This window comes from Aotus nancymaae, unplaced genomic scaffold (assembly GCF_030222135.1).
Source record: "Aotus nancymaae isolate 86718 unplaced genomic scaffold, 86718_ANA_hifiasm-v0.15.2.pri h1tg000012l, whole genome shotgun sequence".
Classification (NCBI taxonomy): domain Eukaryota; kingdom Metazoa; phylum Chordata; class Mammalia; order Primates; family Aotidae; genus Aotus; species Aotus nancymaae.
Window position 1 is genome coordinate 38,607,917 of NW_026988423.1, and position 13,272 is coordinate 38,621,188.

Here is a 13,272-nt window from a genome sequence, read left to right on the forward strand (position 1 = left end):
GGAGCTGCCGAAGCGCCTCGGTGCGTTGCACCGCCGGAGGCTGGGTAGGTTGCAGCGCTGCTCGGCGCTGGACCCCACCCGGCAGGTGTAGGCCACGCACACCCGGCTCTGTGTGGCTGTCCTCCGCGGAATTGCATCGCCGACCCTCGCCCGCCCGCTGCCACCGGCCGCTGGACTGGCTGGGACTGGCTCGGCGCAGGGCACTGCTCCTCGGTGCATTGCTGCTCCGGCGCTGCAGCCCGCAGTCGCCCGCCTCCCCCGGCCGTGCCCCTCCCGCGTGGAGTCGGCTGTCCGTTGGCGCCCACTGCCCCGTGGCAGCGGCGGAGCTGGGCAGCGCGCGGCTGCTAAGCGCGCTTGCGCTTCGGGCCCTCTGGCCTTCCCTGCTTAGGGCAGCCCGCGCCCCGGTGCAAGGGAGCGGTCCTTACCAAGACGCGCCCGGTCCAGCGGTGCGATGAGCTTCTTCGGCTTCGGGCAGAGCGTGGAGGTGGAAATCCTTCTGAACGATGCGGAGAGTAGGAAGCGGGCCGAGCACAAGACGGAGGACGGGAAGAAGGAGAAGTATTTCCTCTTCTACGACGGGGAGACGGTCTCCGGGAAGGTGAGCCTTGCGCTCAAGAACCCCAACAAGCGACTGGAGCACCAGGGCATCAAAATCGAGTTCATCGGGCAGATCGGTGAGTCGACCCCCAGGACGCTCTCCCCCAGCGCGGACAGCCGGCCGGGGCGCCGACTGGTGAGCGAACGCGGAGCAGGCCGATTCAGGGCCCAACTCTGGTGAGGCCTGTCACAGTCACTTGTCAACTGCAGTCTGAGGCCCGGGGTTCAGCCACAAGTCCCGCCCGTGGGCGACTCTCCCTGCGTTACTGTCCTCTCTGCCATAAGTAACAGCGCGCTGCCAGGGAGATGGGGATGGCGAGGGCGGGAGGAAGCTCCTGCTGTGCCTCGTGGGATGGGCACTTGCCTGTGGGTTCTCCCCATTGTCTCTTCAGCATACACTCAGCTTTGCTTCTTGTCCCCAGGATATCAGAGTGAGGTGCTGTGACCATAACCTGCAGGTGGGTTTTTTAAGGGGAGACCGCTCTGCCAATACTGGCTTTCCCATCTACCAGCCACCCACAACTGCCAGACGCAAAGTGAGGCTGATCCACCGAGCCCCACTTCCCCACGCCCCCACCAACTCCTTTTTCTCTTTAGATGTGGTGTGAGAGAGCTAACCAGTTCTCTTATCTCACCTCAGCCCTGAACTACCTGTGCTTGTACATGTTTCCAGAAAGAAGACCTGTAATCTTCAATCTAAATCTGACTACCTAAGCTGCATTTCTTAGACTTCTTTATTAGCATGCGAGTTTTCAGTTACCAAATTCTCTCTTTGAAGACAAAGAAATGGTGTTTCTAAAACCACAATTAAGTGATCAGAGTTTCTCAATGTTCTTAACGACCTTTAAAGATGATTAGATGATTATTAATCATTAGAACTAGACAGGGCCAGGCACAGTGGCTGACACCTGCAATCCCAACACTGGATAGCTGAATCGGGAGGATTGCTTGAGGCCAGGAGTTGGAGACCAACCAGCCTGGGCAATATAGCAAGAGCTGTCTCTACCCAAAAAAAATTTTTTTGTAATTATCTGGGCATGGTGGTGCATGTCTGTAGTCTTAAGGAGGCTAAGATGTGAGGATTGCTTGAACCCAGGAGTTCCAGGCAGCAGTGAGCCATGGTGACACCACAGCACTCCAACCTGGGTGGCAACCAGGAAGACCCTGTCTCAAAAAATAAATAAGAACTAGACAGTAAAAGGCAGTAAAGTGATTTCGGGAGCTCCCTGTCAAGACTGGTTGTCTCCAATGCTAAGCCTGTTTCAACTCTTGTGTGTTATTAAAACGCTTGGGTACTTCTAAAATAAATTGTTTTTTGTCATTAGGTTAGGAGTAGAATCACAGTAAATAGCCTGTGGGCTGCAAATACCTCTGGTAGAGAATCTATACCTATACCACCCACTGCGTACATAACTGTTTTTAGAGACTTCCCTGGGGGAAGCTTTGTTAAACCCTCTCATATCCTGAAAGTTTAGCAGAGAATTTGCTCTCTCCTTTTCACAAAGGCAGGAAACACTGAGACACAGGCTGGCTCTTGGGTCCACTGCTCAGCCTCAAGCATTTTGTCTCTGGTATTTAAGAACATGAAATCAGGTGAAGACTGGCTGATCCTATAGGAAGCTCTTTGTTGTTATTTTAAAGCCAGAATACAAAAGGCCTGTTACTATACCAGAAGAGGGGAGGAAGAGTGCGTTCCATGCTTTCCTGCTTATGGGTTCAATGGCAGGTAGTTGGCAAGGTTCCTCAACAGCAGTACTGTGATGTCTGGGATCCCTTGGCATGTTGTCGTAGGATGTTTAGCAGCATCCCCAGCCTCTACTGACCAGACAACAGTAGTATCCCTGACTTGTGACCACAAAAATGTCTTGAGATATTGCCGTATATCCCCTGGAGGGTAAAATCACCTCTGACAAAGAAACCCAGGATAAACAGGAAGAATCCAAAGCATATTATGCTAAGCATAGTAACTAGTTGAGAAATCCTTGCCTACTGAGCAAGGGTATTTTTTAGTAGTACTTTTAAATTTATTGCATTGATTCTTTGGCTCCATAATAATAGTGTTGACAGGCATGTTTAGTCTGTGTCTATACCATTACTCCCAGGTGGTAGTACCTTGCCAGTATGTGAAAGATAATCCAGAATGTCTTCTGCCCCAGACGGTGTGAAATGAGCTGTTCTAGGAACAGTGTCAAGCCTTCCTCTGGTCTAAATGAAAGGGAGTTGAAGAAGCCGCTTGCTGTGCCTGCTCCTCTGGTTTCTTGTCTAACTACTTACTCCTGAGACATCCATCATCCCTGCTGAATTTTCCAGAACCTTTTGTTGCTTCCATTGGTAACTCTTCCTGGGCCCTTGGGCACCCTGGGCTGAGTTGACCATGAGACTTTGGGGAGTTTAGCCACTCTCTGGGCCTCGGCTTTCTCAGCTATCAAGCCAGGAAAATAAAATCACCCGGTGAGAATGTTGGGCATGTCAGGGGACCATGCACGACCCTTATACAGGGTTCCTTTATAAAATTATGGTAGTTGATGTAGTAATGTTTCCATTTCACAAATTCAGTTATCATCACTGATTTGCTATTCTTCCTCCTATACCTATTTTACCTCAGTAAGATTGCCCTGTCTGCTGATAGGGAGTGCATGTTTCAGCCCTTTGCCTTGAATCTCTTATTTCGGCCACATGGGCCAGTCTCAGCTGGTGTTGTAGATGGAGCCAATCCCAGCTTTGTGCTAAAGTATATTGTTCACGCTCAATTATCCATGGTTACATGAGGGCATGGAAATAGAATAACACAGAATGATGGACAATATGCTTCTTCTTATTTGGCTTTGGGATGTATTTCTTGATCAAGAACAAGGCATAAGAGTAACCTTTTGTAGTTATATTTGATGTGAAAGGGAGTTTGTGTTCCTAAAATACACACATTGACAGGTAGTAAAGATGGACCAGCCTATTTGGAAGCACAGAGTGACTTTTCTTAGACTCTTATATTCCTCCTATTTTATCTTCCTAGTTCCCCGAAAGAAGCACGTTGTGAAGTATTTGTGTCATACACCTACATCAGTCCTTGTGAACTGAGCTTGGGGTAGCAGAGCGAGGCTAGTGAGTGAGTTTGCCGAAGTTGTGGTCTTGTGGTTTTCTCCTTCATTGCGTTCTTTGACTATGTGCAAAATGGGTGGAACTTCTGTCGGTTCTGAGGTGGGGCTGACGGGGTGGCGTATGGCAGTAAGCAAGTTAATAGCACTGAACTCGACATGTCCCTCTTCCTTGTTGATTTGGAGGCAAGCGGGCAAAGGTATCACTTTTATCCTCTGTCCCTTCTCATTCTATCACTTGCTGTGCCAATCTCATCTGCACTGATGACTTTTTTTCTTCATTTAAAAAAAATTTTGAGACATGGTCTCACTCTGTCACCCTAGCTAGAGTGCAGTGCCACAATCACAGCTCACTGCAGCCTCAACCTCCTGCGCTCAATCGATCCTCCCATCTCTGCCTCCCAAGTAGCTAGTACTAGAGGTGCATGCCACCACACCCAGCTAATTTTTTAAATTTTACGTAGAGATAGGGTCTTGCTTTATTGCCCAGGCTAGTCGGGAACTCAAGTGATCCTCCCACCTAGGCCTCCCAGAGTACTGGGATTGCATATATGAGTCACTATGATGACTCCCATGAATTATATTTGATGACTCCCAGACTATTTCTTTGTCCTGACCAGACGTCTCTTCTGAGTTTCACACCTGTCTTTCCAGCTGCCTTCTAGACATGTCTACCAGGATACGCCACAGGTGTCTCAGAAATGCATGCAAACACAAACCCCTCTTTTTGTCTCTGCCCCAGCCACAGCCCCACTGCTTCTCCTTTTTTCCCATTTTGGCCTTTGTCGCCTAGGTTCATTTAGCCTCAGAAATCGAGAAAACATTTGGAACTCTTGGCGCCTCGTCCTACCCATGCAGTTGGCCGCTAAGTTTTGGCCTTCTCTGCTAGCTCTGCACTATATCTTAAACTGGCGTCTTCTCTCTATTCTCAATGCCATTGCCTTTTATTTTTTGTTTGTAGCAGCCTCCTGACTGGTCTTCCTGCTTTTGTCTTCCTCCCCTGTCAGGTCATTTTCTGTGAAGATGAAGTTTCTTAAAGGCAGTTCTATCATTGTCAGTCCTTCCTTAAAATTCTTGCCTCCCTGTTGGTTAATGGGGCAAAGTATATCCAAATCCCTCCTGTGCTGGCCCTGCCTCTCTTTTCAGCCTCTTCTCCCTCAACCCTTCATTTTCACGACTTGTAGGTTCCACACACTATCCTTTTCTTCTAGAATCTTGGTATTTTCCCTTTGTATAGTAATATCTTTCTGCAAGATACAACATTCCACCCAAACTCTCACTTCTTCAAAGCCTAGCTAACATCACATCCGTCAGAAAGTCTTCTCTGATTTCCCTAGGCTGACTTAAGTGCTTCCTCCACTTTCTTCCAGAGGCCTCCTTAATACCTCTTTTCAAGCAGGATTATGACAAGGTTATGACTTTTTTTAAAACTTGTCTTTCTCACTAAATTCTGAGCACCTGAGAGCCAGGAACTATGTTCAGTCCATCATTAGTGTTGTGTCTAATCTCCAGTCTCAGTGGTTAGCACATAGAAGGTGCCTAGTAAATATTTGTTAAATGGATACATTGGTCAGATCTAAGAATTTACAGAAACTATTCTTCGTTGTTTTTTTTTTTTTCCCCTAATCTCCTCCCAGATAAGCAAGAATTACTTTAATGAAAGAAAGACAGAATTCAGGTGTGCTTTGCTGGTTGCGCGACTGGGCTTCCTGCTTTTGTCATGGAGGAGGCGTTGATGAGCAACATGTAGCTCTCCATCAAGGTCACTGAGAACTCGGTGATTCACCAGCTGGCGTGCCCCCACTGGGGCTGCGTCCTCACTGGGGGAACTGGGATAAGGAAGTGTTAAAGCCGATGTGAGTTTTCCTGCCTTTACATCTTTCTTTCCTCACACTCCTGTGCCAAGTTGAAACTGATTTTCCCTTGTGTATAAGAACGGAAGTGTTGTCAGACCTCTGGTTCATTTGGTCCTGCACCACTGCTCAGATGTGGCAGTTTGAATATTGCCCCCTGAGAGTATAAGATCTTATTTATTCACTTATATTGTGCATGTTTTCCTGTTATCCTCTGCAAGTTTTTGAGCCACGCTGGGATCCTTCCTGTACCTAGCATACTTTTCCAGTGGCTTGGTCTGTATTCTAACAATACCAACACATGTGGTGAGGGCATCTCTTGGGTCAGGCCCATAGGATGAAAGGTCTAAGACCTAGTCACCCTAATGGCCCACGTTTCTAGAAAGATGCAGTAGCAGTAGTCTGTAAGGAGCACTGTAAGGAAAGACTGTAATTGTGAGAAGAAGAGACCATTGGTTAGCTAGAATCCTTTGGGGAACACCGGTGAAGGTTAGAAAGCAGACCTGGGCCACCTTGGAGACTAATGGGGTTTAATAAACCAAACATAATGAGAAAGTCAGATACATGGAGGAGGGCAGACAGGAACATCCCTGTACTCCAAAGCCAACAGACATTATCTGGATTTTTTTTTTTTTTTTTTTTTTAGGTTTTAATAAATCCATTAATACCAGTCAAGCCCATACTTTAAAAATCTCTAGAGGCTTCTGTATTTTAATTCATTAGCCCTTGAAATATTAAGTTAAGGGCATATTAAGATTAGATGGATTGATTCTTAACAAGCTACTGGTGGGACTGGAGGAGAGCTGTGCCTGGTGAGGTGTGGGCCGCCCAGAGGTGCCAGTGCTTGCAGATTTCCCAGGGTTAGCAGATAGGAGTAGGGTGTGGGAAGCCCGAATCCTGACAGTGACCAGCCAGCAGATGGTGGCTGGGAGGGTCAGATGAAGAGGAGGCTCTTTAAAGGACTTTTTACGCTTTGCTGACTTACATTTCTTCCAAGACTACACGAGACCTGGACTAAACATGGCCTCAGCCGAGCAGCAAAGCTTAGGACGGCTGTCATGGGTGAACTGTGATGCAAAGCTGGCTCGGTTTCCTACCAGAATGGCAAATTCACTTCTCAACTGTTGGTGGCAAGTTTTACCATGAAAACATCCTGAGTACAAAAGTTATTTCCTCCTGTTGGACTGAGAGGGAAACCAAAGACAGGGTAGTTACCTTAACCAAAAACTTACTCAGTTCCTACTTCTAGCCGACATCTCTGGTCTCTGAGGACTGGTGGTTGGGAAGAATGAAAGATGACTTGTGGTTGCTTCTTTGGGATGGAATAGAGGCTTTTTTTAGTATCTAGGTCCAAGACCTCTTGTGAGAACAGCCTTGGATTTTTGTTTTAATTTATGCAAGAGGAAACCAAACTTTCCGGTAAGTGGGAAGCACTGCTGTGTCTGCCCCTTTGCCCCACAGTGTTGCAGAAGTATTGCAGATGGCTTATAAAGGATAGATTAAGAAGGCCGGGCCAGCCCTGCTCTGACCTCACCCTGGCCACTCTTCCATGATATTTGATGTCAGAGCTCATATTAATGTGTGTCCAGAAGGAAAGGCACTAGGGAAAACGTGATGCTATGCAGGGAATGACTTCTCCTCCAGGTTCCCTGCTGGGGCAGGCGGAACCTTCTGCACTGTTGCTGGGCTCCATGATACTGGCAGCCTGAACACTCTTTGCACCTTCTCTGTTTTGTTTCTTTCTGATGTTGCCTGTGGGCTGTGTGATCACATTTGTGTGTTTTTCTCTTTCCTTCTTCCTCTTGACTCTGGAACATTGATTCTGGACACTGGGGCCTTGCTCTGCCTGCTTCTGTCCCCTGAAACTATGACTGGAATCTAGTACTTAGAAACTGAGGTACCAGATTCCCAAGGCGAGGTACCAGATTCCCAAGGCAAGGTTTCGGCTTCCACGTGGAAGCCAACACCATCAACCAGGACTCATGTTACAAGAGTAAGCAGAGGAGTCCCTGTCCCTGGCGCTGGCCACAGTTCTGCTTCTACCTGTCCTGCACTTGTGACTTTTATTGGGGGCACAGTCACCTTCCCCCCGTAGTTTGGAACTGCCACCTTCAACTCTGAGGCTTTGTGGATTATCACTTACTACCCAGAATGCTGCCTACTACTGAAACCACTGAGTGTTTGGAAGGGAAGGTGCATTGTTTGTAATAAAAGATTGTTTGTGGCTGACTGTAGTTACACAGGAAACCAGCCACAAGCCATAGCCACATAATACACTGAATTCGTACAGAAGTGGCATCACTAGTATGGGGTTATTCACACTACTGCCACCTTCCCAAGTTGTATAAATGACAGAGCCCATGCTGTTTCCGAATGCCTTCCTTTTGGGGCCAGCTCATAGACCAGCAAGGAGATAGATTTTGCACTCAGACTGAAACGTGCCACCTAAAACTGTTTTTTTCTTTCTGGGGCTGATTTTTTTTTTACCCTGGGACAGGGCTGAACACTATGGTGGCTCTGGGGAGGCAAGAGATCTGGTTTCTTGGGTCCAAGAAGGCTTTAATTCTAATCGGGGCTCAGATCTCTGCTGTCCAGGGTGGACCTAAAACAGACACACCTCCCCCACAATCACTAAAGCCCAAGAGAGCTAACCTAATGCCCAGGTTATCCCCAAGAAAGCTCACCCACTGTGTCGCGGAGATGCTGCGGACTGGGCCTAGTGGTCCCACAGACTCCTGTCTGTAAACTCGCCTCTTCCTCCCCAAGCAGCAAACCACAGAGGCAGTGAGTGCTCTACCTGCTCTGTGTTCTTAATTCATCTGCCCTGCTGCAGGCTGCAGTCTAGCTTGGGACTTGAACCCAGAATCCTTGAGAGGTGGAGGCTTGAACTGTAATGTGGCCATGCATAGCCACAGTCAGTATTAAGAGCTCACCTCTGCAGGGCCAGGTTCTAGGAAGCACCAGGGAGCTGGGGATGCGGGAGCGGTGGGGAGGGACCATGTATATAGCAAAATTTATTCTTAAAGAGAATGCAAGCAGACATAAAATAATATAGGACAAATGGGTGGCATGAACTTATCAAGAAATACCAGAACTATTTCCTGAAGAGGATAAATTTAGAGCAATTCTTCTCAAAGTGTGATAACAGCAGTCCTGGGGAGCTTATTAGAAATGTCAATTCTCAGGCCCAACCCCAGACTCCTGAATCAGAAACACTAGCGGGCGGTCCAGCAATCTGTGTGTTAATCTGTCCTCCAGGTGACTCTAATGCACACTGAAGCTTGACAACCCCTAATTTCAGTGAAGGGAATAACATGAAAATATCCATGTTCAATCGGCCACATGCCTTCCTTTCGGAGTGATAACAGCAGCTAGTAATATGTTTTTGAGTATTTGCTATGTCCTAGGTACTGTTCTAAGTCTGTCACCTACATCACCCCTGCTACCTCACACACAGCCTTGTGAAGTGGGTTGTGTCATGACCTGCATTATACCAGGTGATAGAAATGGATGCAGTCTAGGAGGAGACCTTCTCTAGTCCCAGCTCTGCAGCCAGCTCTGCGACTGCAGGCCAGTCAGTTAACCATGCTGTGCCTCAGTTTCCATCATCTCTTAAATGGGGTGATAAGATCTGTCTTTGCCGTCTCGGAAGATTAATACCCTAAGGCTGAAATGAGTAAACAGCTATATCCTTTCAGAAGTTGGAAGTGTTAAACAGAAATGCTGCTGCTTAAAGAAGTGTGGCATTTCTTATACTGGCCCCCATGACTTATCCCTTATTAAAAGATGATTATTTTGGGTTCCTTTTCTGCCACAGGATTTCACTATATAAAACAGAAGAGCCTTTGGAGAAGGAAGAGGGAATGAAAGAGTGGAGGTCAAGGAAACAAGGCTAGACTGGGTCTGTTCTGTGGGGAGGTCCTTCTGAAAAGCAGTGCCTTCAGCCCAGAGCCTCCTCACTCGGCTGGGTGTAGCTCAGGGTCTGATAAAGGAGGGCATTGCTGTCTCTCACCAGAACTCTACTACGATCGCGGGAACCACCATGAATTTGTGTCCCTGGTGAAGGACTTGGCCCGGCCTGGAGAGATCACCCAGTCGCAGGCCTTCGACTTCGAATTTACCCACGTGGAGAAGCCGTATGAGTCCTACACAGGGCAAAATGTGAAGCTACGGTAAGTTGTGTCTGCTGCTTCTCTGCTGTGCCCTAGAACCTGCCGCACATGGACCAGAACCTGAGGCTGATCCACTTTGAGGATCTTCATAGGGATCCTGAGAAGGAAGAACATTGCGAGCTGTGGCATGCTGGTAAACCTTTAACCATGGGCTTTCTAGGAGGAAAGTGCCCCTAGTTTGTAGCATGTGTCAAACAAAGGTTTAACTCTGTGAGATGAATCCACCTATGGCAAAGGATTTTCGCAGATAGCTAGTTTCTAGTTTTTGTCATGGGACATTCGGTGTTTCACTATGGGCTTCAGTGGGCTGAGAAATGTCCCTTCAACAGTGGCCAATTGACATGACCAGTTTCAAGCTACCAACCTAATGTTCCTAAATGTAGAGGTGGGAGAGATGTACGCTAGCCACCCTTACATAGCACTACCATCATATGGAGGCACATTCCCTCAAGAGCAGAGAGCGTTGTAAAGGGCCGGAAAATAGGAAGTGGTGAGATTTTATACCTTTATTTTTAATATGATTCATTTAATTGTAAGTTTATGTAATTTAACTTTAAATAATTGCTGTGTTTAACAGCCAGTTCATAAAATTCCTCAGAGTTCAACAGTCAGCCACCCCCAGCACACCCCTGCTGGCTGGGTGTCAGGAGATCTGACCTGCTGTCCAGCTCTGCCACACAGCTGCAGTGTGATCTTGAGCTCTGTAAACTCAGCCTTCTCACTTCAAAAGTGGGTAATAGATTTGGATTCTAATTCTAGGTGTCTTCTCCTTTGGGGAGTGATAAGAAAATAAAATATACAGTGTGACAAGTTCTTAAAATATTAATGATCACATAGGTACATGGATTGCTTTTACTGTTACAGTCTTGGAAACTCTGAGAATAGGGACTGATGCCAAGATCTCTTGGGTGAAAAAAATCCACAGCAGCTATAGACTGTTAGATGTAACCTTGAGATTATCTGATGCCACTAGGATAAAGTAGTCTGCTTGTCACTCTGAACACCTGATACCAGGTCATAAGATCAGCTTGTTTCCTCACCTGAGGACCTGAGTTTAGGAAGGTGCAGACCATAGCAAGTACCTTTAACTTCCCTTCTTTCTCTATTCTCCCTTCTTCCATCAGAATAGTGAAGGCTGATTTTAAATCTTTGCAGAGATGGTGGCTTACACCTGTAATCCAAGCACTTTGGCCAGGAATTCAAGACCAGCCTGGGCAACATACTGAGACCCCATCTTTACCAAAAAAAAAAAAAAAAAATTATTATTTTTTTTTTAAAGAAAAAACAAATCTTTGCAGAGAAGTCTAAGACTGACATGACACCCAGTAAAGACAGTGTTTCATAATTGCACCCAGAGAAAGTAGCGAAATGAGGGTTATCTAGTCATCACTTAAGTTTGGGTGAGGGATTTATTATTTAATTTATTTTGCAGTGGATTTGTCATAAGTGTTTTTATGGCAGAAAGAAAGGTTGAAAACAGTATAGTGATGTCTCAAGTTAAACAGAATTACCATATGATCCAGCAATTCCACTTTTGGATCCACTTCTAGATCCAAAATAATTGAAAACAGGATCTCGAATGGATATTTGTACACCCATGTTCACAGCAGCATTATTCACAATAACCAAAAGGTAGAAGCAACCCAGCTGTCCATCAGTGGGTGAATGGATAAAGGAAATGTGGTCTGTCCCTACAGTGGACTATTACGCAGTCTTCAAAAGGAAGGACATTCTGTCCTGTGCTACAACATGGATGAACCTAAAGGAAAGTATGCTATGTGAAAGAAGCCAGTCACGAAAGGACAAATACTGTCTGATTGCATTTATAGAAGGTACCAGAGCAGTCAAATTCATAGAGACAGAAAGTAGAATGGTGGAGGCCTGGGGCTGAGGGGAGGAGGAAATGCGGGTTGATGTTTAATGAGTAGAGTTTCAGTGTGGGAGGGTGAAAAAGTTCTGGAGACTCATGGTGATGTTTGCACAACAATACGAATGTCATTAATGCCACTGAACTGTATAATTAAATATTGTTAAAGTGGTAAATTTTATGTTATGTGTATTTTACCACAATAACCGAAAAATGTTAATGTGCAAATTTCATGAAGATGTTAGGATTCATGTTGTGAAAGAGGAGGTATAGTTGGGAAAATTAGTTGAGGATAGTTTAAAGATGTAACTTCCAGATTAAAAGCTTGTATCTTATTACACAGGCAGAGAGAAAACACGAAAAGATGGTTGTGGACTTTTTTTTCTTGTTCTTAGGGAAAAGTTTATTTTGGAAGATTAGAGTCAATACGTAGCATTTGGAAGAATGTAGAGACAAAACTATCAGAAGGCTGTTGTGAGGACCTCAGAGTATGATTTTGGTGGCTGCCATGGGACAGAGAGAAAATGAGGAATTTAGTAGCCTCCAGCAGAGATTACCAGTGAGTGGAGGCATGTAGCCGTGGAGATGGAGACAGAGAGATATCAGGAGGAAGAAATGATCTGGAGATAAGGTGATTCATCCAGCTCTAGACAGCAGGCCAAAGTACTGGCAAAATAGAGAAAGCATAAAGGTTTACCAGACAGTTGGAAGCACAAACCTGGCACTAAGGACAGAGGGGAGACTTAGAAATGTGCAGTCGGGACTGATCTGCTCAGAGGTCATAACTGACACATTTTTGAAGAAAGGAAGCACAGGGAGAGGAGAGCCAGGACCCACTGTGGGATGGCAGGAGGAGGAGAGGGGGTAAATCAGGGCAGTACCCCTGTGGAACTGCGGGAAAAGCATTTCAAGGAAGAAATGTTTCAAGGAAGAAGTGTTTCACGTGACACAGAAGCAAGGGCTGCTGGATTTGACACCTGGGAGGCCACGGGTTACTAACCTCAAGGCGAGTGGTTTCTGTTGGGTGGTGGAGACAGAAGCAAGGGGTTGGAAGGAGTGGCTTGTGGAGAATCCTCAACTGTTGGTGCAGAACGCATCTTGTGACAGTTGTCTTTGAAGAAAGAAAGGGAAAGTATGGTAGGTCAAGAGGGTAAGGCTTGGAGAGGGTTCTTGGGATTGGTGACTTCAGGGACCAAGTTTTTAATAAGCTCAGAGGAAAAAGCCTTTAGCTAGAGCGAGATTCTGAGATTGATGATCTTGGGGAAATCAGAATATGTAGAAGGATCCAGATGCCATACCAAGGCTTCCACATTAGAATCACGTGGGAAGCTTTTTAAAATGCTAATGCCTGTGTCCCTTTCCAGGGCAATCACATGTCAGGTGTGCTGGACAGCAGGCTTCTTAAAGCTTTTCCTTTCCAGGTGCTTTCAGTGTGCATCCATAATATAGAGTTTTGTGCTGGAGGGAGGAGGAGAGGTCCTGAGAGGGAGGGGTGCTGTTGGAGAGAGGATAGGTAAAGATGGAGAGACGTGTTTAGGCCCTAAGGAACAAAGCAGAGAAAGGAGCGTGTTGTAAGTGTTGCCTGGGAAGGCAGTCATCTTCTTACTGGAGTAAGAGGCAGTGTCTTCCTACACACTGGGAGGGAAACTTGGGAGTCTGAGCAGCTAGGAGAGGGTTGGGGACAGATGTCT

At 46.5% G+C, this 13,272-nt stretch overlaps 1 protein-coding gene across 1 annotated transcript in view; it reads left to right on the forward strand.

Annotated features, from left to right (window-relative positions):
- The window catches only part of VPS26B (VPS26 retromer complex component B), a 24,593-nt gene continuing 11,321 nt past the window's right edge, over positions 1-13,272 (forward strand). The window contains exons 1-2 of the mRNA XM_012449156.3: positions 1-674; positions 9,558-9,714. Of these exons, the coding sequence (XP_012304579.1) occupies positions 452-674; positions 9,558-9,714 (380 nt within the window). The 5' untranslated portion in view covers positions 1-451. The remainder of the gene's footprint in view (positions 675-9,557; positions 9,715-13,272) is intronic.